We start from the raw sequence: 27,559 nt of genomic DNA, 5'->3' as shown, positions 1-27,559 counted from the left end.
TCCTCTCCTCTTGAGGTAAGGTACGCCTTGTGCTTTTGGGTTTTTTTTGTTCTGTTTTGTTTTCATCTTGACAACAAGTTCTTATCTAGGAACTTTGTGTTTCTGTTAAAATCAAGATGTTACTAGCTTGTGTAGCAAGGAGGCAAATGACCTCAGAAGTGCTCTCCAGCTGAGTGACTGTGCTGAGCTGCTTAATTACGATTGTATGAATTCTGTGGTCTTGGCTGCACTGGGTTGGCTGGAAGATTAAATTGCTCACGTTTGCCTTTCCCATGAGTAGAGCTATGCTGCTTCTGTAGTGGCAAATTCATTTATCTGAGAAAGGATGTAAATAACAAAGATTATAAATACCATTATGTCACTTCTTTAATACCAAGCAGTTTTAAATTGTGATCTCATTCAAGATTCCAGATTGAAAAAAGAATTATTAAAGTTCTAGCTAGCAAACTGGGTGAAATTACATTTAGGCATTGTTCTGCACTTTTTTTCCCCTGTGTCATTAAACATCCTCTGATAAGCAACTCATATTTCCCTGCAAAGGCAGTCTTATTTAACTGTTGGATGAAGACTTTGTGTCTGGATTTGAAAGCAAAAGGATGGAAGGGAAGAGGGAATACATGAAAAAAAGAGGAAGGAAAAATAAAATCTTGAGTTGGATGGAACTCTGAGAGAGAGCTGATATCAGCAGCTGAGGTGAGAAAATTGGATATGGAAAGAAAAGGAGCATTAACCTTAACTCAGAGGAGAGCAAGCCTTTCCATTGTAACTAGATAAAAGCAAAGAGTTTTGTGCTCTATAGGAAGGGAAAGAATTAGATTTAAAAAAAAAATAAGATGCAAGTGGTGAAAAAAAATGTGAAAAGACCTTCAGCCAGAAACTGCAATTTCTTTAGTTATTAGTAAAGGTCATAGCTCACCTGATATATGCAAGTATATGAGGCAAATCTTGTGATATGGGAAACATGCCCACAAGTGTATCTATGCTTGTGAGTAGCTGGAGTAAAATCCTGTCCCTGTTGATGCAAGCCAGCGTTTATGTCTATGTAGTTTGGCAGCAGTCTCCCAACTGTTTTTTTTCCAGGATCTATAAATTGCAACACTGAGTGCTTGTTCATTCTTAATGTAGCATGGTAGCACCAAAGTTATCATGCCTATTTTATGGCACAGTGCCATAAAGATTATTATTTGTTGGTTTGTTTTTTCTTGAAAAGAAGGATTCTAGCTGGAAGGCTTCAGATTTTATCTTTTATCTTATGGCTCTACTGTGTCTCTAAATACTATTGACAAACTTGTACTTGCATAGAGGTGTAAACTTTAGTGCTGGAGGGGTCTATTGTAATCATCTGGTTTGACTTCCTGCATTTTCGAGGTGGGAGAATGTGCCCTGTATTTATATACCATGGATTCCAAACCTCTCTCCAACCTGAGCTTGACTGTAATTCTCTTTGTAAATGAGATTATCATATTTCTGCATTAATCATTTCCCTAGAACGTGAGCAAGAACTTAAATCTTCCTTCTTCTTGAGGAGTTGTTACTTGAAAAATGATGCATTTATTCCATGTTCCTTGCAGGTTTTAAATACTTCCATTACACCTAAACTTATTTGTGGAATCTTTTATCAACGTTCTCTAAACTAGTATAGGAAAAAAGCTTTACTGCTTTTTCTACTTATTTTTTCTATTTTTCTACTTTTATGTGTACATCTGTTCAAGTATACAACACTAGAATTTGTTTTATATAAATTAAATCATTCCTTTTTGTGCAAGAGCAGTGTTTGCTTCTGTTTGGTTTACTTAAGGGTAGCAGCTGTGGGTACTTGCAGAATTCTGAGAATTCATCTCTACCAATTATTTTCTCATCATGGGCCAACTCTTCTGCTTGAATAAGTGATGCTAATAATACTACATTATGCTACTCTGTTCTTTTTAAGCAGCCAAAACAGAGAAAATATTTTCAGTCATTGGTTACTCTGACTAAAAAATGTCAGACTTTGGCCATGACTGTTATCCTGTCTAATAAACAGTGTATCAGAAAATGGCAACAGTGGTGAATCAAATTCTTATCTGTTCTTTGACGGGGCTGTGAATTATTCTGTGGAATGCAAACTGCATGCTGATAAGGCCTTGAGGTTCTGAATTTTGCTCCTCCTATGTAATTTTCAGCAGGAAGATAATGTAGAGACCTGTCTTATTTTTAATCTTTAATTTTCAGAAATGGGATTAAAAATAATGTGATTATCACCATTTGCATGGAGGGAAAAATTCTTCATTTATCATGCCCCTTTCCCTAAGTCAAGGAGTGGAAGCTGGACTGTGAGACTGTGTTTCAGGCACTAACAACAAGGAGTTAAGATTAGGCAATTTCCTATCTTCATTAGAGTTTTTATCATGAGAGTGAATTAATGAGCCATTATTCATTTCTCTCTAAAGGCTTTTTTTTTTGTCATTACAATGAGAATAGAAAGATTTTTATGATCTCTCTACTTGCAATAGTAATTTGTCTTGCTCTGACCTTTCTATAGCAGTCTGTTTTGATGGCCTGCCATAGCATCCCCTATTCCAGTCCTGCAGGGATAGAGGTAGGTTGTTAGGTTGGTGAGCCACAGAAAGCTTGGACAACTGAAAGGTCATTATAACCTAGTGTGCTGAATATAAAGGCTGTGTGTGTTCTCATCACTCATTCTACAGTTAGCAAAGTTGACAGCCATGGAGTGGGGTAGCTCAAGGGGGACAACCTGTGCTCTGGGAGGGACTGGCCCTGCATTATGCACTCTGTCGCTGGTGGCTTCCTCTCTTCCAAGTCAAGGGTGTTCCCTTCCTTTCATTCTCCCTCTGTGTTGTAATTGATGTGTTTCAATCAGGGTTAAGTTGATATTTGTGCCTCAAACTGTATGTGTATATATGGCCACAACAACAAGTAACAGTATGGATGCTTAAGAGTTACAGTGTGAAACTACTTTCTGTGCATTATGTAAAGGGAGAGTATTCTTAAACGTGTTTTGAAGTATATTGTTGTGCATCAAGTTATTCTGAGAACTTCACTTGTGTAAAATGTCTTACATGGGTAGTACTACAAAACCTGCTGGAATTGTCACTGAACCATACAGAACTGCAGACAGTGCAGTAAGCAATGAAATCCTGTGGTGGTGGCTGCTCCAAACAGAGTGGAATTATGAAAGGGCTGCAAGGTATGAGAGGAAACCTCATTCTCTTACTTCACTGCACTGAAATCAGTTGAGGTAATTCCAATTTGCATTCCCTATTTTGCAGCCTTATTGAACTGAATTCTTAAGGCATTAGAAGGGACTGTGTTAATTTACATCATTCTCCTGTTCTGCCTGAGGATTATCTGTTGTGTCCTTCATGTTCTCATGCTATCAGATGATGCATTTAAATGGCAGGTTGAAGTGAAGTGTGAAAGGTGCTCAAGCTAATCAAACATTGTAAGATATCTCTGCAGGTGTTTCTTAGCTGTAGCATGGAAATGCTAAAGACTTAATTGACTGAGGGTGTAACAAGAACAGGAAATGACACAATGGCAATTCATTTTCTCCAAGAATACAGTGGGAATACAGTCTGCAGCAACCTTAATTAGATTTTCAGTTAAACATTTTTAGCAAGGATGGGATGTTCAGCTAATTGAATCTGTTCTAATTTCCATCCTCCTGTTTGTCATTTTTTGCTCTTCTTTTTGGGACATTTATCAAAGCTCTCATTGTTCTGTGCTCATTGCAGTATGTGATGACAGATGGCAGGCAACATGCTGATGTGTGGGGTAGCTACACATAAGCCATAGGAGCTCCCACCTGTCTTCATTATCATGAAACTGAACTGGATCCACTCCAGTGGCTTATGACTTTCTTCATTTTCCCCTCTCCTCCCACTCTTCATCCACTTTAATGTGAGAATAAATTCATTCTGTATTAATAATGCCCAAAATGTTTATATGCAGCTGTAAAAATCTGTAGAAAGTCTAAAATATTGTGATGTTCTGCCCTGAAGAGATGCAGGTCCAAATTTCTATCATCCTTCAGTTAGTACTATACACTGTAGTAATCTTTTTTCCTTCTTTTTTTTCCTGTCTGTGTCTGGCTGATGGGGTATCAGTTAATGCAGAGGTTCCTTATTTTTCCACCTGTTGATTTGCTGATTCCAAATGCGAGTTCACCTCACTTTAACAGAGGAGTATAACAAAGTCACACTGTAAAAGCATTTAAAGGTGCTTTCTGGATTAGAGATGTGTGAAGTGTTGAAGAAATATGCTAGCTTTTTTTAGAGGGTAAAAGTGAATTGTGAAATTCTCCTTGGCTGCTGTATGCAAGCATGATCTTTCTGAAAGTGATACAGGCCCTCTGAAATGTCACTTGAATACCAATTTTAGTTACATTTTCCCCTCTCTCACTTTTTAAAATATTTTTCCTAGGGAGAAGTGTCTCCTTCCTCTTCAACTGGCTCTGGAATCGAAGAGCATGAAGCTGGCCCAACAGGCTCTAGCAGGGATGCAGGTATGGCTTTAGAGTGGGAGTGTGCTGGCAGGCAGTGGGTGTCAAAAATCCAGGCTTTTCTTTTGAAAAATACTACAGAAAAAGTGCCTGTCCTCGGGTGAACCTAACAATAATGGTCATGTTTCTGTTCAGATGTCAGGATGCAAGTAAAGGCTGGTGATTTTGTAGAAACTAAAAATGTTGTGCAGATAGATGGAAGATCCCTGGATTTTAACATTGAAATGTAGATGTGTTCTTCCCTGTGGGCCCTGTGCTACTCCCAGAAAAAGTTTGCCACTGCTAAGCATCTCAGAAATTAGGCTGAAACTTGCTGTTTTCTTTGATTAGAAAAGAGGTCAGCAGTGCTTGGAAGACGGGGAGGTTAATAGAGTATCTGGAGGCTGCGTTCCTTATGTGAGAGCACTTTTCTGGGTTTTTTGTACACTGAAAACAGTAGAAACATCATCTGATTTGGAAGTCTGTGAAATTGCGAGAGAAAACAACAGTGCAACACAAACAACAGAAAGACTTTTCCTGGGTTTGACAGTATAAAAACTAAAGTAGTTTACTGTTCTTTTAATTGGACAAATGAGTACAAGTCAGTAAATACTTATCAGTAGGGGATGCTGGTTGTGGAAAAGGCTGGCACACTGCTGGGGCATAAAATCTATTTTCCAAAAAGAATTTTTTCCCTTGGAGGGCCAGAATGAAGTTGTTCTGGGCTATAAGTGGATCGTTCAAATTGACTTAATCCAGCATATAAGGTGTCAGACAATTGGTTAGAGAGTTCCCCATATTGGGGCATGGTGTGGTTCCAGAAGGGAAGGGCTGCTAAGGTATCAAAGGGACTGGAGCATCTCCCCTATGAGCAAGGGCTGACAGCTGGGGCTGTTTAGACTGGAAAAGAGGTGCCTCCAGGGCTGGAGATACCACAGCCTCTCTGGACAACCTATACTTGATCACCCTTACAGTTAATTTTTTCCTGGTGTTCAGAGGAAACCTTCTGTATTTGTTTGTGCCCAGAGCTTCTTGTCCTGCCACTGGGCACCACTGCAAAGTTCCTATCTGTTCTCTTTGCAACCACTCTTCAGATATTTATATGTGGTGGTGAGATCCTCCCTGATCCTTCTCTTCTCCAGTCTAAACAGTGCCAGCCCTTAGCCTTTCCTCATAAGAGAGATGCTCCTGTCCCTTTGTCATCTTAGCAGGCCTTCCATGGACTCTCTTCAACAGCTCCATATCTCCCATCCTGAACTAAACATTCTTTTTTATATAGAAACCCCCATTATTCTCATTGCAGATTGAGTTAAATCTCCTCAGGCTGTTCAGTGCTAAAACACTTGATATTCTGTTATGTGGGAAATGCTTTAAAACATTGTGAGTTAAACCGTAGCTGGCAGTTCAGCTTTGCCCACTCACTCCTTCCCTCTCAGAGTTATGGGAGAGAGAATCAAGAGGGTGAAAGTGAGAAAAATTGTGGGCTAAGACAAAGTTTAATAGCAAAAGCAAAGCTGCGTATACAAATAAAAGAATATCTGAAATTATTCACCACTTCCCATGGAGCAGCAAGTGTTCAGCCATCTCTAGGAAAACAGGGCTCCATCATGTGTAACAGTTGTGTTGGAAGACAAATGGCTTAACTCTGAATGTCTGTGTACCCTCCACTTCCTCCTCCTTTGCCCAGCTGTTGTTGCTGAGCACAGTGTCATATAGTTTGGGATATCCCATTGGTCCCATTAGGGTCTGCTGTCCCAGATGTGTCCCCTGCCAAACTCTTCTGCACCCCCAGTCTGAGAAACAGGCAGCCTATTGCTGCCTAAGCTCTGATAAGCAATAGCAAAACGTGGGGGTGTGTTATCAGTGCTGTTTTGGACACATATCCAAAACACAGCACTCTTTGAGCTCTTATGAAGAAAATTACTACTATCCCAGCCAAAACCAGTACAAGCACAGAAAATAAGAAGTAGAAGTGAACCGATGAAATGTGCTGTAAGGTTGAAGCTGAGGATAGCATCAGTACAAAAGTGATGGAGAATGTAGAGAGGGAAGTGGGCTGCTAGGACAGAGCATGATTGTGTTCCTGGGATCTAAGACTAGCTGGTTTTGTTCTGTTGTGGGATCTTCTGAGAAGATAGAAGCTGGGAAAAGACTTGTGTGGATACATCTTGTGCAGGATGCCTGCCACTAATAAGAGACACACATGAAGATGGTTACAGGCTATGTGGAAGAGGCATTTCCAGTAGAACTTCAAGGAAATAGTGTCATTGACAATGTCAGGAGATAGTATCTGTGATACTGGGCAAAGTAAACCTGATCAGTCTAAAGCATTCAGTCTGAAGTTCAGTCCAACCCAATGCCAGGACAAGTAATTTTCATATCACCTCAGCTTGGGTTGTTTTCTATGTGTGCTTGTTTTAGTCATTTGTTAACTGCACTCTTCATCTGAGGTCTTGATTGTATCCATTAATGGTCAACTTCTGTATGACACCAAACACATCTTGCCAGGGATCAGAAGTGCCACCTCCACAACATTTGTGCTTTGTCCACTATTGGAGTAATTGGGACAGTAGGTGACTGTCTCCTGTTGGGCAGGAGATCAGATAGCAGTAGTTTAATGCCAGGATACTAGCCTAAGTGTTTTCTTTTTTTTAATTTTTTTTTATTTTTTTCATGACATTGAATTTTTTTTTTTTTTTAATTTTTGTTGTTGTTTTGATGGTCTAGGGGGAGAGAGGCTGCAAAGGTTCCAGTCTCTCACTTCTAAAATACTAAGGGGTTTTGCTGAGGATATTATTTGAGGTAATTTATCAGTTACTTATGTCTGCTTTCTTTTAGGCACTGGGGAAGTGGGATGGGCAAAGATGATACTGGAATAGCAGCTGATATGACATGGATCTCCAAGTTTTGCTATTTCTCTTATATTTTATGTTACTGGATTAAAATTTTACACAGAAAGCCTAACCAACTGCCCTAGTGCCAAGTGCTGATAGGTTTAGGTGCAGTACTTTGCAGAGGCACTTTTTGTCTCAACATATGCATTGCCATTTTCTCTCTGCAGAAGCTGCTGTCTGATGAGAGGTTTGTATCCGTGGAAACAGACTCAGATGAGAAACAGTTGCTTAATCAGATGCTGAATGCTGTCAAAGTGACTCCTTCGCTCAATGAAGACCTGCAAGTTGAAGTGATGAAGGTTAGTGTTTCAGACACGTAGGTGCTTGCAACAGAGGCTGCATGACTGAATACTGGAGTTTGCAAATAAATTAGCTGTTGCCTTGAAAACCTTCATTTTAGGACAATATTTCATTCCCTTTCATTCCTTCATCATTGCAGATGTCAGTTGTTTTCACTTCTATTTTGTGTTTCTTTGGATTAAAGATAGTTAACATTAAGCTTGAGAATACTGGTGGTTCAGTTTTGGGAAACTTAACCAGGACAATCAATTTCCTCCATGGGAGGGCACAGCTAAACAACTTGTAGATCTTGAAGTTTCTTATTGGGCTTTAGTGCTCATGAGGTGGGCTGTGCACACTCGTAATTTTGTATCATGTGTGCGTAGGTGCTGTGTAATTTGGTAGCTGTATTTTCTGTTTGTAAAATGCTAATAATGAGACATGATTTGTTTAGGCATCAAAGCGTCCCTGGACCAGGGCATTAGGGAAATTATTGTTTTGTATGCTCTGTCAGAACTTGCATTTCTAGGAATAGTCTGGCATTCTCCTGTGTGCATGCTAGGAAGCTCAGCTGCCAGGATATACTGTTTTGGCAGGGAGGCAATACCAAAATTCCTTGCCCTGATTGTGTTGATTGTATGACTTAGAAATCACTTTTCTCTATCAGTATTGGCAATGCCTGCATTATTTGTACTGAACCAACAGGTCCCTCTTGGAATGCAGTCATTTTTTGCAAGTTGCTTTTTTTGCATTCTTGAGTGTTATAGATTCAGAATCTGCATGCACAGTTTCTTTGAAGGCGTTAATGTACATCTGCAAGGCAAAGCCCCCACAATGAGAAGAATGTGAACACTGTATTTTGCTACAGTTCTGAGTAAATATCTTCTCAAGTTGTCTTGACATGTGAGAAGCAAAAATAATTTCAAAACATCAAACCACAGAAAACCCAACCCAAAACCTTGTATTTATGTATGCTTTTTTTTTCTTTTTTTTTTTTTTTCTTTTTTTTTTTTTAATTAGAAAAACAAGTTCAGTTCCAGTTTAAGTGCAAAAGAGAGAAGAAAGTGTCTTAATTTCACTGAGTGAAAATTTGATGTGCAAATCCCTTTCTGAGCAAAATGTGTGTATGGTAAAGATCAGGCTACAACTCCAACTTTACATGCTGAGAACAAAGCAAAATTCTATTCTGATTTAAGTATTTCAAGAGACCAGAGGGCCAAAACATATTGTAATCAAGCAGACATCTCTTCAGATTGTAACCTGAAGGTTACAAATGCCATTGCAACTCTTGAAAATGTTGTTAGCTAACCCAGGGCTGATGAGCGGCTAGAGCCTTTGAGGGGGAAGGAGGGAGATTTCTAACAGCTGGTCTCAGCAATGTGTTTATGTCCCTGGAGCTGCTAAAATGTGTCCTCAAGACAGCTTATGGTTGTACATTAGACTGTGGTATTCCATCTGGAGGAGATAAAATATGTCTTTATCTAGTGCAGATAGATATTAGGCAGTCCTGAGTGTGAGTAGGCTTTTGTGAAACTCTGTCAGGTGTGGTGCCAACCTGGTTCTTTGTGACTCTGCACAGTTTCACCAGTCTTGCAGGTATTAAGAATGCAACCATTAAAGATTACACAAAATCTTTTAGTCATGCAAAATCAGTGTGAAAGTAGACATGCAGGACTATAGAATTCACTGTAAGTTGCTGGTGTGTAAGCTCCTAAGTCACTCAAATGTGTTTGGTTGTTTTTTTTTTTAAATCCTATCCAAAATATCTCCAGCTGTTCCAAATAAGAGTATACTAGAAATTCACACTTCACATACTAAAAAAAAAAAAAAAAAAAAAAGTCTTGGATATTTATGTTAGCTGTTTTTTATGACCCACCTGTACTATAGATGGAAGTGTGAAGGGATCTGATTAACTGAGGAGAGCATTCTGTAAAGATGCTTTTTACATTCAGATGACTGCACATTGGAATTGGCAGTGAAAGGAAGAACAGGAAAAGAGTGCACTGGCAGTGGCCTTGTTTCCCACACTTTTGGAACATGTCAAGTATTGTGAAGAGCCATCCTTAGACAGGACTGGTATGAGTAGCTGTAATGGTTGCTGTAAAAAAATGGAGAGGAGTGCTAGCTGGTCTCTTCTGGACCTGAAAAAAGCAAACAGTTGGGGCCTCTGTTGTAAAAATGGAAGGGTATTGACTAATATATGGCTACGTACCAAATCCTCCTGATTTTTAAGGGTGAGCATCATAGATTGCTCTGCAGATTGCCACAAAACCAGCACCCTGATAGCATTCAGACTTATATGCCAGGGCTGGGGACTGTGCAAGAGTAGATTCTGGGCAACCAGGGAAGATGAAAACTGCCCAAATGCAACTATCAAGATAAACTCAAAGCCTTCCCCTCTCACATCTTCTCTCTCTCCTGTGCTTTGCACTAACTTAGCTTGACTCTTTGCTTCTTCTGAATACCTGTTGGGGATTGTGCCTTTCTCTTTAGAAGGGTTTTTCATGTAGAGTCATTATATGGGGAAATTCCTCCTTGAATTTCCAGAACATTCAGAAATTTTCTGAAGTCCTTGTTTATTTTTCTTACAGGACACCCTTATAATTGCTAAGCACTGGGTAATTCTTATGCCAACAGCACTTTTATGCCCAAAAAAGGCAGTGATCTTTTCAGTGAGGAAGGGGGAGAGGCTGTGGTTTCTCTTTGACATGAATGGGCACAAATAACAACACAGGTTTAGTAACTGGATTTGATTTCCCACACATCAAAGCAAGCTGTCTGGATGTATAAATTTTGCATTCAGACTTGCATGTTATTTAACTGCAAAGCCAAATATTTCTTTAGAATATCTCAATTACTACCCACTCTGTGTATTCTCTGTATCTCTGATGTATTTTATGGTAGAGATTTATTAGTATTTTCACACCAGGGACTAAAGTGAGGTTATTTAGGTGCTTTAATTTATATTAAAATATACTGAGAAACCAGATAATTCAGCAAGTGTGACTAGAGGGAATAATGTATCTGACACAAGGCCACTTTAGTATTTATCTTTGCTGTTGTCATCTTTGTTGCTGTAAGACTGAAAAGCCTTCTAATATGTATGTTACTAGTTTGTGTTTTACTGTGCTCAACTGGCTTGAATCAGTGGAAAGGAAAAATCATACAATCATACAGTACCTTGATAATGATTTTATTATACATCAATAACTTCAGTTTCAAATGGAATAATTAAATATTTATACTTTTATATTTTCTTTAGAATATTCATGTAGGAAGGAAGAGATATATTGATGTCTAATCAAATGTAATGGTTTATCAGAGATACCAGAGTGACTCACTGCTTTACTTCTACAGCTGCAGGTGCAGAGAAAAAGTCAAGGGGACAGTAATTTAGCACTTTCCTTGGATGAACATGATCATGCAGTGGGGCTGGCTCAGAAGTGGGAAGAATTTTGTTGTGTGATGTAATGCCATGTTACAATTGAGTGAAATGCAAGGGTGTATCTCACATTGAGGGATGGGGACATTTTGTTGAGGTTAAGCACTAGACTAACAAGCTGTAGATACTCTGCAGCAGAAAGGGGACACGTTCTGGACTGAAGATTAATACTCACTTTTGAGTTCAGTTGTGGAGTCAGGGGATCCTGATTTTTTTTTTCCTCCTGGCTTGATGCTTTTAAATTCTGGCTTCAGATGTTTTTAAAATGGCTCAAGTACTTCTACTTTGTGCAATTAGACCTTTGCTTGGAGGAATACATATAGTATTGACAAAAGCACTGTCAAATATTGTCTGATCAGCAGTGGAAAAGGAAACTAATCTAATCTATAGCTGAACCTCTGGATTGCAGTCCCTTCAAACCTCAGCAATTCTGTGATTTTTACTTTCCCTCTTTGAGTTTTTAGTCATTTTTCCTTACTAGTCCCGACCCTAAACCACTATTCCTCTAGGATAGGCTCTTGAAAGAACTAGAATTAGGCTTTGAATGTAACTGTGGCCAGTTATGTTCTTGTAACCCAAGCAGCTGAAACCAAACATTGAGGAAGTTGGAAGTAAGGAAGGCATCCTAAACAGCAGAAATACTTGGATTTTTTTTTTCGCTTTTTTTATTTTTCCTTCATTCAACTCCATTTATGAGTTGACCACCTTTTTAATAATACAGTACTTATTGTTGACTGTGATAACATTATTCTCAGATAAGAACAAAAAATATTTTATGAAGAATGGCAAATTACTAGATGAGTTCTCACATAGAAACAAGTTCTCCAGACAAACCTGATACACAGAAACAAGTTCTCCAGGTAAACCAGACACACTGTAATATAATGGGTGCTGAAGTAAGAAAGTTGCTCTTAGGACAAAGGTGTGTTGATCAGGTGAAATTTCCCTTCCTACTGCGTCTCTTTGTTTTCTTCATTCACAGAGACAGTCTTGTCATAAAATGCAGAGCATTTCAGTTCAGTCTGTGTCCAGATTTCCTGGGAAATTCAGAGCTTGAAGGACAGAAATTTTCAAACAAGAAAGAGGATAATGACCCCCTGTGAAAGAAACTCAGTTTTCAGATTTTATGTTTTTCCAAATACTGGTTCTTTATTTCACTGTTCTAATGAATGGTGATATGCTGGATATGTTATGAATATATACTGTGTTTCTGTCAGCAAAGATTCCAAGCTTTATTTCTTATTACATCTGAGAAGACTTTGCACAGTTAAGTTGCAGATGCCTTACCTGTGGTGGTTTTGAATAGACTTGAGGACTGCTTTGAAACCAAAAAATAATCTTCCAAAGTGGCTTTAGAGGGAAGACTCTTCAAGTTCCCATTATGTATCTATTTTATTTTATTTTATTTTATTTTTTATTTTATTTTATTATTTATCTATGGCAAACAGCAGTTTAATTTAGGAAAGATTAGTTTATTCCCAGTGACTGCAACTTGCATTTGTTTGTGGATTAGGTGTATTTCTTGGTGATGGGCAAATTTTTTATGATTTTTCTTCTGTAGGCTTTCAGTGAGGAGTCAGCCAGAAGTCTTTTCCATCTGTGAATGAGGTTTAATCAACCCTTGCTAAATCTGCTGTGTCAAGGCCATCTTTTCTCTTTGTATTTTCACTGATCCATTAACCGAGCGTTTGGGAGCTCTCCAGTAATAACAGTAGACAGCTCTTTTTGTGATTTTAGTTTTCCTTTTGGATATATTTGGAACTGAAATCTGACTTAAGAGTTCTGTGGTCAAACTTAGTTTGTATAAGGACAGACTGTCTTTAGGTTGGGTATTAGCAACTGTTCTTTCCAAGAATGCTGCCATAATGTTTTAAATGTGCAAAGTGATTCTTTGAGTGCTAAGAGTCATCTCCTAGTTTTTATTAATTTATATTCTATAGTAACTAATTAAATTGATAGTTATGGTGTCAAATTAGTCACTTGAGAAGGTCACTCTTGAAAGTCCACAGGGAGTCAGAGAAAGTTTAATGACAATTTGGGTTTTTTTGTCTTAGTTTTTGTAATAATTATAGTTGACCTGTTTCAGGGTCTGTACAACCATGTTGTTACAGGTTCAGGTCTGATCTGGTGCAAATATTGAATGAAGCTGGACTGTGCTTGACCAAGCAAGCAAAACTTATGGCTAATTATTTCAGAAAACTTGTCAGGAACTTTGTTGCTGCTGAGTGGGTCTTTGGCCCTCCAAGACAGAGAACAGCTTATGTATTTGAAAAGTGACTCCAAAGTGTTTGATCCAAAATGTTGGCTTAACACAACTGTATAATCCCTGTCTCTGTGAATGCCTTTTTTTCAATGTATAAAGTACCATGTACAAGTCCTGGTGCACTCATAATGCTGAGCAGCATTTATGGGTTTACTAATTCATAGCAGACACACTCTCCTCTCTCTCCATAATTGAGCTGGGATTATGCTTAGTAGAATATAATTTACAACTGTTCTGTTTTGTCTTGAACTGTAAAATCAAATGGAGGACTAAAAGAACATGGATTTAAAGGTATATGTGAACTATGTTATTCCCTGCCTCTTTGAAGCACAGTATATGTAATTGTTGTAAGTAGAAATAAAGACTGTGATTTCAGTGCCTATTAAAAAGAAAAATTCATTGGTGCAACAGTAAAAATACCACTCAGTGGTGATGGAGAGAAGAGACTGTCATTATCAGGATGGGAAATAGCAACACACTTGGTGATATTTGCTGTTTATCTATGCATTTTAATTAATACAGAATTGGGAACAGAGACTGTTTTTTCCTCTGAGTGTATTTTATGCATTGTATTGTTGCAAACATTTTCAATATCCCTTGCAATATAAATTGCAGTCCAGTCATCTTCTGAGCAGAGACAGACTGTGCTTTGAATAAGGTAAAAATAAAAGCAATTACTCAACTTCAGTTGCATGCTTTAATTCAGAATTGGCTTAAAATGTATATTAAGAATAAAAAAAATTTAAATGCTGAAAATTTGTAGAAAAATCTTTTGCCTGAATGTGCATTAGTTCTTGTAATAGTTGTGCCTGGTATGAGCTCTCATAAGCAACAATTCACTTTTTTTCCAATCCATAATTCAGAGGTGTGTTAGCATCTGATCTGTTAAAGAGGGGATTCTGTAAATGCTTGCACAGTCTTTAAAGACTTACACATCTATTTGCAGTATCATGCAAATAAGATTTTTTTTTATAAGATTATTCCTACTGAGAAATGCTATATAGAGTTCTTAGTGCTTAGCCTTTTCATAAGTTAAATTTTTGCAATTTAGGCCAGCCAAAAAATCCAGACCCCCTTGGGTTTGCTTGTCTCATTTTACCTCTTTCTGGTTATTTTTAAAAGTAATTTTATTCATGTGCTCAGTTATAAATAACCAGGTTAATTCCAATGAATTGAATGACCTACCTTGTGTGCTTCAAGATAAGCTTATCATTTCCTGAGTTAATTAGAACTATAGTAAATGCCTAGTACTGTGATTAAAGAGCTCCCCTGGTTCTTAAGTGCCTGGTGATTGTAGCCAAAACCAGTCTTGAATTAAATAGCAGAGCTTTCTCCTTAAGGATTCCAAAAAGAATGATGGTGGTAATGGCCTGAGTGTGGGCAAATGGATGCTGGATGAGAGCTGCCTAAACCAGTCAGTAGTAAATGCAGTATCTCTATAATGAAACATCTTTCCAAGATCCATGGCTATTCCTCACTGCCTTTCTGTGCTTGAATTCTATCCCTGAACAACCCCAGTGGGTTTGGTCAGATGTGTAATTCCAAAAACCTAAGCAGAGGGTTGGTCAGCTTACAAGATCTACATAACAGTGGCATGAAAGGGTCACTTGCCGTAGCTTTTCCATGCAACTATATCCATCCTGCAGCTGTGCCACAGCTTAGATACACCCAGTTTGAACCTCCTCTGCTTGTGAGCATCCCATGATTAGGGCCACTGCTACCACAGCTGATAGCACCATCTGGTCCTGGGGGCAGCTGAGGAGAGAATTTGTGTTCCAATAAGCTGTTCTGACACTACCAACCAGCTCTTTGGATCCTCTACCGTGGAGCTCCTCGCATCTCTTACAAGAGAGGAAAAAGATACAGAAAAGATACACATGTATGTGACATGGTGGTTGGTGATGCAACCACAAAACCAGTTCAGTTGGATTTTAAGTATCATTTTTCTGGATGCAGTTCAGGTTATGGTCTGGGATAGGGTAAAATCCTCTGGCAGGCCAGACAGCCTGTGAGCTACCACTTAGGTTGTCTTCAGGCTAACTTCTTACCCCAGTTATTGGTGACTTGAAACAGCAATTTAAAATCAGCTGTTGTAAAGTACATTGCCACTCACACAGATAATTTTCCTGTTACAGTTCTGCATTATCTGAGAGTAAGGGAGTTATTTTCCCTGCCCCAAAAAAATCTCTTGTTGTCAAGAATAAATGTCAGAATTTTCCACCCAGGGGAGACACCAATTCTTTTTTATCTTGACAGCTCTGGCTCTACTTATATCCATGGATTGACATCCTTTTGAATCATTTTGGAAATTGATGCATGAAACTTCATTTTGATTTGAAAACTCTTTAAACTCTTAATTGGTGTTTTCCAGTTTGGTATTTGCCCTTTTTCACTTTTGTTTTACTCAGTTTTATATATTATAATTTGTAATGTAATGCAATACCTAAATAGGATATAACCTGTAAAGGGGAAAATGTCATCCTAGTACTGTTATTCAGCCTTTTTCTTTCCCTGCCTTTAATTGTTAAAGTTCTAAAGATAAAGCCCCCTGTCAGAGTGTTGACAAAAACTGTTAAATATCTATTTAGCTTTGAATAATTTCTTTCCCTCCTACAACTGTACTACATAAGCAGAAGTTTCACTTGTTTTCATACACCATGAATAGTATTCAGCAGCAGTTCTGTTTTAATCCAGTGAACTAAATGGGCATTGTCTTCTCAGAGCACTCATCATGTCATTACTGATGATGTGTGAGGTTCTCCTGTACCAGATCCAGTCCTTATGTCTGAAGCCCTGGTGCATTCATAATGCTGAGCAGCATTTATGTGTTTACTAATTCATAGCAGACACACTCTCCTCTCTCTCCATAATTAAAATCTGTTGTTTGGTACAGTGGCACATGGTGACACAGTGTACATGACTTCATTAATGCTCTTTGTTCCTCTCGCCCTTGTTTTCCTTCAAGGCCAAAGAGTGCGACATGAGCAGGTTAGCAGTAATTCTGACAAATAGGAGTGCACCTCCTGTCCAAAGTATTTTGCAGAAATACTGGATGACTTTAAATGTCAAGCTACTGAATGAGTCAAAGGGTTGTCCTTCCTGTCAGGGTTTTCCTCCAAGGGGCAGGATATGAGATTCATCTGACACACATTGCATCCAAGTTTACAATCCTGCAAGTGAAGTAAGTCAGGAAAGGCTTTTTTACAAATCCCACTAAAGGATTAGAGGTGGTTGCAAAATAGTTTTCTTTGTCAATTGTAAAGTTTTGAACCTCTTCTCTCTTTTGTGGAGATACTGCTTGCTTTCTTATACACTGTTTATTTCATGTGCCTCCACCATAAGCTCTTCAATGTGGGATTTGCTTTGTGCTGCAGACACATACTAAGCACTTAAAGAACTTGGCTAGCTATGCTAGGCAGCCTTACAATCCAAAAGCATTCCCTCTTTTTTCTTCAAGAGGTCACAAGAATGGTTGAAAAGGATTTTAAAGTTCATCTAGTTCCAATGTTCCTGCCATGGACAGGGACACTTTCCACTAGACCAGGTTGTTCAAAGCCCAATCCAGCCTGGCCTTGAATACTCTCTCTTTAAGTGTGGAATCACACAGAATCAAAGAAAGGGTAAGGTTGTAAGGGACCACAGTGGTCATCTGGTCCAATATCCCTGCTCAAGCAGGGTCACCCTAGAGCACATGGCACAGGATGGATAGGCATCATGATGTCACTTTAATTACATTCCACTTCAAATCCTGTACATTTTGTTTCAATTGACCTTCATTGTGGCATCAGAAGCAGGGTTTTTTGGTTTTGTTTCTACTTATTGTGAAAACTACCCATGTGCATGCTCTTATACTACATTTGGGATTGTATCCTGGGACTCCAGGGACTAGGAATTATATTTCTTGTTCCATGACAGTCAGAGCTTCAACAGTAGTTAAAATAAATACTTTCATTATGAATAAACAGTTTATGGAAATGTGATTTCATTGGGCATTTGCAAGATAATGCATGTGAGTTAAAACATCCTGGAAGTTGTGTGACTTAAACTATCTCTACAGTCATATAAGTTTCTTCTTTAAAAAAAAGGGAAAAAAAAAAGTGTTTTAGAGTCCATACCAATCGCTAAAAGCTGGTTTTCAATTTTGTCTTTTTCAGGAATTGCTTTCTAGTTATTAGGAGCTGCTTTGTAGTTTTGTTTTTGCCTTCCATACCAGTGGCTGCAAAAACAATGTCTCATTGCCCAAGAAAGGCTCTATCTTTCTTTTCTTTAATTTTTTAAAATACAGATTGTTAGAATTAGTGTCATGAGTAGTTAGGCAGTCTATGGGGATATCCTGTCTGGAGACTCAGTGTTTTCAGTGGATCTGAATGATTAAGTTTGGTTTTGTTTGGTTGATTTTAGTCACATTTTTCATCCAGTAATTTAAAAGAGGACCCTGCTGTCTTCCTGTTTGTTCCACATAAATGGGAAAACATGCAAGTTAAGTGTTTGGATCTGTGCCAAGACTGTAAATGAGCCCTGCAGCAGCACTGATGGAAATCATAGCTGAGAGCAGTCTTGTGTATTGGTCAGAGAGGGTGGTTCAGAACTTACAAATGATTTATGAGGGAAAGCAGTAGCAGTGGAGCAAGCCAAGAGTATACTGGCTGGTAGCTTGTGCTTCTATATATACAATGCACTAACTTTTCACCACCATGAAAGCACCACTTTTCAGCACCATGAAAGGTGGATTTTTTTTTTTTTTTTTTAAGGAGGGAAGAAAGAGATTGTGAAGAGCAAAGGCTTAAAAGAATTCCTGAACTGGTGTGTCCATCCATGAATTGTAGTGTATTGGCATCCAGGTTTTGATCTGTGGAAAGCATTAGATAGTAACACATCCTACGAAGTCAAGATGGGACAAGAGAGCAGAAAATCACATGAAGTAAATAAGGTTTTACAAGCAGGGAAAATAAGGACATACAAACCACTGAATAGGATTAGTCATGGATGTCCATCGCAGTTCTTAGTGTGATAAGAAGAGATTTGTTAGTGGGAGGTAACAGTTGCCTGTCTCTGGATTTAGGAATTGTGTTCTACACCTGTGTTTTACGCAGCAGTGTCTGGAGGGTAGAAATCAGTTTTTCCTAAAGTACTGAATATACATTTTTAGGCAGCTGCTGAGCTCTCACAGCTGTTAGAAATGTCAATAAAATTTCAGGGTAATTAATGGTTGAGTAAATGAGGCCCCACAGCTGACCATGAGGCTGACCAGTAGTTAAGAATCCAGTTAGTGCTAAACAAAATTGTTTGGCTTCAAAGTTTAAAATTTTGCACATATGGACTGAATAGCAGATGGAAATAACAGCCCTTATAACTTACGTATTTATTAGCCAAATGAAATTATTGAGAGTTTTTGAAATTGACCATCTGCTTTTCTGTTATTCTATAGAATTTGCTCTAGGGACAGGAAAAAAGATACCACAGTTCCTTTTCACTGGCACTTGTGCATGTAGCAGTAAGTGTTGTAGATTGCAGAAAAATATGTGGAGTTCCTATCAAGAAATACAAAGTACAGCATTCTTAATTGCTTGTGGTTAGAATTAGATTACTTTCTCTGCCAAGTTCTCTGTAGCTTGTACCTCTCCTTGTAATATTGAGGTGGGCTGTATAGCACTCCTAAGAAAATCTATTTTGTCCATTTCAAAGAAAAGAGAAACCATGAAGAAGGAATTTGGCTCAGAAACTTTGCTTTGCTCCAAAGATAAATGCTAAATATCTAAAAAAGAGTTTCTAGTGCAGGACTACTGTAATTCATAAGAGTAGCATGCCCTTTTTTGTCACTACCTCTAGTCTTTATCTACATTATTCAGCTTCTGTTTATGAAGGACCAAGAGTAAAGTCAAAATAACATATACAGAAAACTGTAAAATTGCTGTTACACAGTGCTTTACTTGAAGTACTTTTTGTAGTAAAATCATCTTCTGTAAGAACAGGATCAAGCTCCTTATTGGTGTTTTATTTGCAAAACAAAAGTGTAAACAAAGAAACAGAAAACCCTGCAATCCTGGGGTAAGGTGTGACATCCTGTAGTGAAATACAAGTTTTCTGCTAAGAAAATAATTTGTAAAGGTGCAGTGCATTTCAGTGTATAGAAACTTTTCAGTATGACTCTCAAAATGCACAACAGTATGTCCTCCTTTAGGAAAATGTCACATTCACCTGTGGACAGACTCTTCTGTACTTTTCTTCTAGTTAACAGCCAATAATGTTGACTTATCTGAGGACCCAAACTTCCTTGCGAAGCAGAGAACAGTAGTTCTGTGTAGGGCTGAGAAGTTGTAGGGACCAATACATTGGTTTTAATGTGATTGATATTTGCTGGTACACTTATCCCAAGAAACTCACTATTTCAGACCAAGCCAAACATAAATTCTGGTACTGGAGGTATTTTATGCTTTGAAGCAGAGAGAACAGTAGCTCAGACTCTGTCTTCTGTGAGGCAGAAGAGATTGGAAAGGAAGACAGGAGGGAGGGAGGACATCTCCAGATGCAAAAGGCATCACACCACATTGCCTCACTCACTCATTTACCCTAGTGGTTCACATCACATTCTAACTCCTCTTCTCTTCAAAGTAAGATGTTGAATTATTCCTCCTGCTGAATTCAGGACAGGACAAGCCTCCCTTCATGAACTGGGGCATATGGATTGTTTTTTAGCTACTCATTACCAAATGATTATAATACACTTAATAGAAATAAACTGTGCTGGGAAATCCTCAGGCAGTAATTAATGGCTGGTTTATATATCTGTGCCACTTAAGTAATAATGTGCATTGTATGCATTTTTCCTTCCTCTTTTGTTATATTGATAGAAATGAATGGAAGGGTGGATTATAAATCATGCAAAGCTTATGGTTAAAATATGAATAGGGATCCAAGGACAGAGTTGATCACTGGATTGTCTTCCTTTTGGTGGTCATATGTAGGAGACAGCAATCAGTAATCCTCTGTGGTGCCTCTGGGGCCAACAGATGCAGCTTCTCATGAGGATCTCCTCTCTCCTGGTAACATGCGGTGCTAAGAAACTTCTGGTGCTGTTCCCAAAATTGGAAAGAATTGTGGATAGAAGCACGTGGGTGAGAAAGTGAGTCAATAATTGCTGAAACCTAATTTTTTTCATTTCCTCTCTTTTGATGCAAGGTCTTGCTCTGTATAACATATACCTCCACCTTTGAGCTGAATGGGAGTTCGGTGTTGAAGATTGCCGAGGTAAGTGCCTCTGTTATACCATAGCATGTGTCACTTAACCTTTCCCCACTAAACAGAGTGCATCTTCCATATGTAACCTGAAACTGAACCAGTCTAATGCACGTCTGCCATCTTTAGGACTGGTATTACCTTGTGTCTAGTGTGAAGAAATAGTTGCAAGTTGGGGCAGGTTTGGGCTTGCATGGGAAGGCAGTCTTGCACATTTACTAGTTCTCAAATTTACTTTATTTTGATTTTTGCAATAGAAAAAATTTATTGAGTTCTTAATAAACCAGCACTGTGCTGATTTCTTACTGGCTGCAACTCTAACACTAATGAAGTTTTCACAAGAGAAGTGTATAAGCCATAATGTGCCATGTTAGCACAAATGCCTCAATGTTCCTTGTGTGTATCTCTTTCCTGACACATCCAAGTAAAACACTATAATGCCTCTAGATCCATTGTTAGTCACTATACTCCTTTTATTCCATTAGATTTTGGTCTGAATTAGATTGTAAAAGAACTTTGGTTGTAGAAAAACATACCTGCAGGCATAGTAAGTGAGCCTTTGTAGGTGGGTGATATTTTTAGTACAGTGTGTTGCAAGCCATGGGCTGTTTGTTCAGCTCAGAGAAGATGCACAGGAACACTTAATCCTCCTGTGCAACACACACTGCTCTGTGTAGAATTTATTATAAAATTACATTGTTAACATGATATGGACAGCACTAGTGTCCATGGACAATGTAAATGTTATTTACATGTCCTACACTCTCAAGTGTCTGTAGACATTTAGAGACATGTTCCTTCTCAGTTTTTGGTATTTGGGGTGGAGTTTTTTGTAAAAAACAGAAATCCCATATGAAAATAGCTTACTTTAGCTGCAAGTTACAGTATTTTCTGAGTTTAAGAATAAAACTGACCTTGCCTTATCTTATTGGAATTTGAGAAAGGAGTTGTAGGGATAACAGGGAACCAAAGAAAATTATTTCCACTTTATAAAAGCAAAAAGAGCTTTAAAAGGCAAGTATACAACATAAATAGTTTATGTATATAACATATACCAGATTTTCAAAAAAGGTAGTAATCATTCTAGATTAGCACAGCTTAGATTTTAATTTCTCTTGTGTTAGGTGAGACCATAAGGTGTGGCTATTTTTGAAGGTCTTTGTAAGCCCCATCTGTAGACACTGCAGCAGGGATGAGCTGAATTGCTACTTAAAGCAAGCCGCAATTTTTAAATTTCTACTAAACCCTCTTTATGTCAGTGTCACACACTAAAAAAAAAAAACCAAATAATTTCCCTTATTGCAGTTTTTCTCACATTTCTCACAGACTTCATAATGCTTGAGGCAAAAGCTGATGAATTCAGCTTAGTGCATCCCTTTACTGTCAGTAAAGAGCTTGAGATTAAACAAAGTGCTTGCTTGCAAAAGCATTTAATGACTCTGAACCCTTCAGCTCTCAGTCTTTAAAAGCATTATCTGAGACTGGGGGGATATGGTCAATCAGTCATGGTCTGTGTGCTATAAACTGTAGAAATAATCAGAAATAATATTTTCTCTACCTTCTCTTTAAACAACAGGGTTCTTATTCATCAAAAACATTCTGAAAATTCACAGTTGTCTTTCACAGATTAATGTGAAACTGATGGTTTTGGTAGTTGCACTTCACTTTTATTCTCAGAAGGCCAACCTGGTTTTTAAAATGTTTTGCTAGTATCCTGATACAAATGAGGACAATTCAAGTTCTTTTCTTTTATGGTCAACAAGACTCTGAGATGTGCCAACAAAGCAAGCAAAACTCATTTCCTTCAATGAATTGGAAAAAACAGTAATGCAGCATGTGCTTGCTTCTCTTTGGAGTGTTTGGGGGTACAGTTATTTTCTTCACACTTCTTCAGAAAATACTGCCACAGGTTTTTCTAAATAACCTAGGTCTTTCTAAATAGCAAATGTTACCAGGTGCATTCATGCTTCCCCAGGTTCCTCCTGCCCAGGCTTTAGGTAAGGCAAAGGCTTTAACAGGTGGCATCACTATGCCTTTGTATCTGAATTTTCCAGTGTATAAGCAGTAGGAAACAGAAAATCATTTCTCAGTTCAGCATTTGCTTAACTTCTGACTTGCTCTAAGGGAAAGGTGGAAGGGAGGAGCCCATGTTCCAGTGCCCATGCTATTTATTTCTTTTCAAGTCACTCCCTTAGTTTTTCTGGCCTGCACACTGTAGCAAGTAGAGCCACTGCAGGATATGAAGGTGCTGATTTCATTACTGATGCAACTCCCTGAGGACTGTCTCTGACAAACAAAGCTCCAGTGTGGCCATTTTGCTCTGCCTGATCGTTTGCAATTCGTGTGTGCAGAACAGTGGCACTTGAAATCTTTCTGAACCATATCAGCTTCAAATTAAGGAAACATCCAAAATGAAGAATGCTATAATTTGTGTCTAAGTATTAACAGCATAGAAAATAGATAAGTAGTATTAAAAATAGATTAAATCTTGTCCTGTGCACCTTTCCATGCTTGCCTAGACACCTGCAAGAAAATTTAGTTGATTCTGTTGCTTGTTTTTATGTGTGTTTGTTGCTCCTGTGTGCCTTCTAGAGGTTTGTTTTGTGTAACTGTTGTGTTTCAGTAGCTAACCATTCTGTGTTTTGCTCTTAGTTGTGTTTTGCATGCCATAGAGCTGGAAGTCCCCGAGTGCATGAAATGATCAAAATGTCCATTGCACACCTCTTTGGAGCCCTGAGCTCTCGCATTTTTACTGCTGCTTCTTCATCAGTGGCTTTTCAAAAGGTACCTCGCCCAGCCATTTAGAACACAGGCCTTCTGTAAGATTGCAACTCTAGTGGACAGTATTGTTTGCTTATTAGCTTACATGGGTAGGGGAGAGAAGCAGGAGATATCAACCATGCTCTTTCCAGAAAGTCAGCCTACCTCTAAGAATAGTATTTCATTAATTAATTCAGTTACTCTAGAAAAAGGCTTACAGCTCAAAAAGAATGATCTCAACAGCACTGGAATGGTTTGGCCTCTGTGAAGGGCTTTATGTGGCTAACAGGCTTTTCAGGTTATTTTGTCCACTGGGGTTCAAGTGATAGCTGAATGATGGGCAGAATTGGTCCAGGCCAACTTGTAAGAACATCTTCATCTCTGACCTATTGACAGCTTGGTTTCATTTCAATGCGCATTAGAAATAATGAAGAGTCTTGTTTGTGTGCCTGTGTCAATACTGATCAGACTGTGTAATCAGATCACTTTCATTTTCCCCCTCTTAAAAACTCATCCTCATTAGGGAGCTATAAAAATGATTTTACATCATATAATATACTTCTCATTCAAAAATGTATACCAGATGCATTTATGTATACTCCTTATGCACATAATTTATACTGCATATTTATATTTTTAATAATTGATAATTTTAATAATTTTCACAGCTATTTCAATTTATAATTAACAGTTCTTACTTGTTATATATCTAAACAATGACAGAATAAAACCACTAAAACTGAAAAATATAAAAGTATGTGAACAGTCATTTATTTATTTATTTTATAATTTGGTTGCTTGGATTTGGGGGATTCTTGTGGTCATTGTGAATGATAAAACTTAGTATAGGACAAAGGACCAAAACTGCTTCTTTAAGACAACCGTGTTGTACAGTTCTGTCACAAACCTGCTCAGCTCCATCAAGACTTTTGTCTACTTAGTAGTTACTGGGCAGTGTGCTTACATTGCTTGCTTCAGCTGCAGCAGGTCTTACAGAGACCCAGCACCTCCCACAGAATACCTGATGAAGGATGGAAACTGCACTTTGCAGTGTGCTGTCCCCAGGATCCCAGCTGTGTGACACTTTGGCAGCCTTTTGTGCAACACCACCTGGGGAAAAAGTCACGCATGACTCTGGGCACAGCATATTGTCAGAAAACTGCCAGCAGCTGGGCATGGAGTTAGGAGCTGGATGATCCATCAGTGTTCTTCTGTTGCTACCTTGGCTCCCATCTCTGATCTCTGAGCAGAGGAATGCTTTGCTGGACTGCCAGTTATTAAAAGGCAATTGTTTATCTTATTTATGGTAAAGTGTTATTGTATTTTCTTGTTAAGAAAGGCCTTAAAGGCTTTCAGATGTGTTACAATATGTAATCATTATCACAGAATAAGTGGAAAATACTTGTACAGAAGCAACCAGCTTGAAGAATTGGACGGTATTTGCATTGCTGACATAGATTTACAGAAAGGCTGTTACAAATAAGAGATTAACAATCAAAGCAGCATTCAATGAGTTTTTGTACAAAGTGAGACAAGTGCCAGAATCACTTGGGTTTGACAGGACACTGTGCCAGTTTAGCCCTACCATTCCTGCAGCTGTGAGATTGATGAATTGCAGGCTGCTTCTAGATGCTGCTTACTTGGTTTTCCAGCCAAGACTGCTAAAAACTTCTAAGTGCTAATAAAGTGATAAGAAATAGTAAGGAAGGCTGACTGTCTGCATGTGAGAGACCTTGATATCCTCCTGAAATGTGTTCCTGGTAAGTGGGAGTTGATCTCTTTGTGCTGCTGTCTTGTTTCCTCATCAGGTTTGCATTGAGACATATGTATCTAGCTGTCACCAGCGGAGCATTAACACCGCTGTGCGGGCAACCCTCAGCCAAATGTTGAGTGACTTGACTTTACAGTTACGGCAGAAGCAAGAGAACATGGTGAGCCTTCTGGCGTCAACAAATGGTTCCATGTCCATGGCTTCGTACTGTTTTGTTCATCTGAATGCCTTGTGGCTTTTATTTGACACTTCCTCAATTAGTCCTGTTAGAAAGCTTTTCTCTGGCTATGCCTGCCTCAGAGCTCTCACATTGTCAACTCTAGTTGGTTTGGTTTTTTTTTTCCTTCCATTAAACAAAAGAGACTTTGTTCTGATGTCAGGCTGCCTCAGCCTTTTCCATTCTTTTATTTTGTTTGCTTGGGTTTTTTTTTAAGGTTTATTGAAATCTTTCTGCCAAAACTTTTTGCATGACATATTTATGTAAATTTAAATATTTATGTCATGAAAGCAGATTCTCAACTAAGGAAACTGTAGTTGAGGTTTTTCTCCCAATTTTTATAGAAGATAATTTAAAGTTAATTATTTTTTTCTTGTTAGCAAAAAATAAATATAATTTTATTATTAAAATCCATGAGAGCTGTTTGAATGAAATTCCAGCACATTTTCAACTGTAAATGTTCTGGGTACATGTGGAATTCTATTGGCTTCTTAAATTTGCTTGTACTGTTTTATGTAATACCGTATTGTCAAAGAAGTACAATTTGTAAAAGTTGGTTTCTATTTATTAGGAAATTTCAAGGACTGTAGTTGCACAGATTGTTTTCCTTATATCTGTTTTGGGTTAAAATGACCAATTCTGTTTTGGATTAGTAGACTAGATTGCTTTTATCCTGCTGAGCAACTGCAAAAAGAATTAATCAGTTTAAGTAAACTTGTCTTCTGTTGGTGCTAAGTAGGTTAATTTTAGTAGCCAAAGCATTTACCAAAAAAACCCACAACAAACAAACAGAAACATTTTGGGTCTGGTTAGTTCTTTTCTTAGCTAAGGAGTAGGTAAAAGCACATGAGAACTGCATTTAGTTCCTGGCAGTTTGTTATTGATACTTGTGAGCATTTGTCTTGACCCTGTTGAGCACAATAGGAAGAATCCTCTATCACAGCTGAACCAAGCAATGCAAGAGGTCATTTCCATTTCCTGACTGCCATTAATTCTGTTGGTACTGTAATATTAACATTGTCAATGTTCTAAACTCTCTAATACTCAATTGATTTTGGTTTCTAAGTAGTTTATGGAGTCTCAACTATGCTTTTCTCTCAGTTCTTTTAAATGCAATTTACATGCCTAATTATTACTGAGTTGTTTTAGGCGTAGGAAATCCCTTAAGGATTAAAAAAGCCTTCACCTAAACAACATGCAAGTTTCTTAAATTTAAATGACTGTTAAAACAAATCTTAAGGATTTAAAAGAATGTTTTGCAAGAAGTTCACTTAAAAACCCTAATACAAAACCCAAAACAGATAGAGGACATGAATTTAAGAAAGTTTTGCTGTTGAAGTATTGCTTCTATGATGTTCCTATGCCCATTGCACCAATTACACCACCTTTGTCTTTCCTCAACAGATAATTGAAAACCCTGACACCTTGCAGAAATTCAAGAGTCAAGGTATTTGTAATACTTCTTTAGTGATTCCTTCCAATCCAGCCTTTTTATTCTTAGCTTTATTTTCATCACCACAGTGCTGTTTGATGTTATAGGAGATGTACCCACAGGATTTCATCATTTCTCTGTAGTTTGGTGCTCTCTTGGTTACCTGTGGTAAAAACTGAGACAGCCATTTTAGCTCCTGATATTTCCAGTTTGTCTTCATTTGGACCATGTTAAAAATATTGCACTCAACATAGCAATAAATTATTGTTTCAAGGTGCTAACTTCTGTAATTAAGGAGTTTCATTGGTCTGGAAAAAAAATTAGTAAGTCTTTAATTCCTGAAATGAAATAGATTCACAGAGTAGAATATGGAATCTGAAAATGTTTGTTACTGTATTTCAGGCCAAAGACATTGTTTATATAATGACTACTTTCCAGGTGATTATTTTACAGGAGTTTTTCTATTCCCATTGTGGCTTAACTTTCAACATCTTCTAGGAGGAAAAAGTAGTCCCTGGTTCTGACCTTCACACAGGATTTCTGTAGAAGAACTTGTTTGAATAGAGAGTAAAATCTTTGAAGAGCCCAAGCATTCTTTTATAAGATCAGAACTTGGTCAGACATCAGAAAATGTGTAAAAGAGAGAAACTGCAGGGAGAGATACAGAAATCAGCTGCCATGTAGAAATACTGGGGCCAGTCTTTTTTATTATTTAATTGTATACTTATTTTATTATCTGAATTTGATTTCAACTAACCTTCTGTAAATGCATGTAAGCAATTAGT

At 38.0% G+C, this 27,559-nt stretch overlaps 1 protein-coding gene across 1 annotated transcript in view; it reads left to right on the top strand.

Annotated features, from left to right (window-relative positions):
• ARFGEF3 (ARFGEF family member 3) overlaps positions 1–27,559 on the top strand; it is an 80,382-nt gene that overhangs the window by 8,975 nt on the left and 43,848 nt on the right. Inside the window, exons 3-7 of the mRNA XM_079299234.1 lie at positions 4,423–4,504; positions 7,542–7,673; positions 20,538–20,606; positions 25,163–25,285; positions 26,747–26,789. Coding sequence (XP_079155360.1) covers positions 4,423–4,504; positions 7,542–7,673; positions 20,538–20,606; positions 25,163–25,285; positions 26,747–26,789 — 449 coding nt within the window. The remainder of the gene's footprint in view (positions 1–4,422; positions 4,505–7,541; positions 7,674–20,537; positions 20,607–25,162; positions 25,286–26,746; positions 26,790–27,559) is intronic.

The sequence above is a fragment of the Erithacus rubecula genome (genome assembly GCF_903797595.1).
Source record: "Erithacus rubecula genome assembly, chromosome: 2".
Taxonomy (NCBI): domain Eukaryota; kingdom Metazoa; phylum Chordata; class Aves; order Passeriformes; family Muscicapidae; genus Erithacus; species Erithacus rubecula.
Note: the sequence above shows the minus strand (reverse complement) of the source record. Positions and strands in the feature narration are given on the sequence as shown.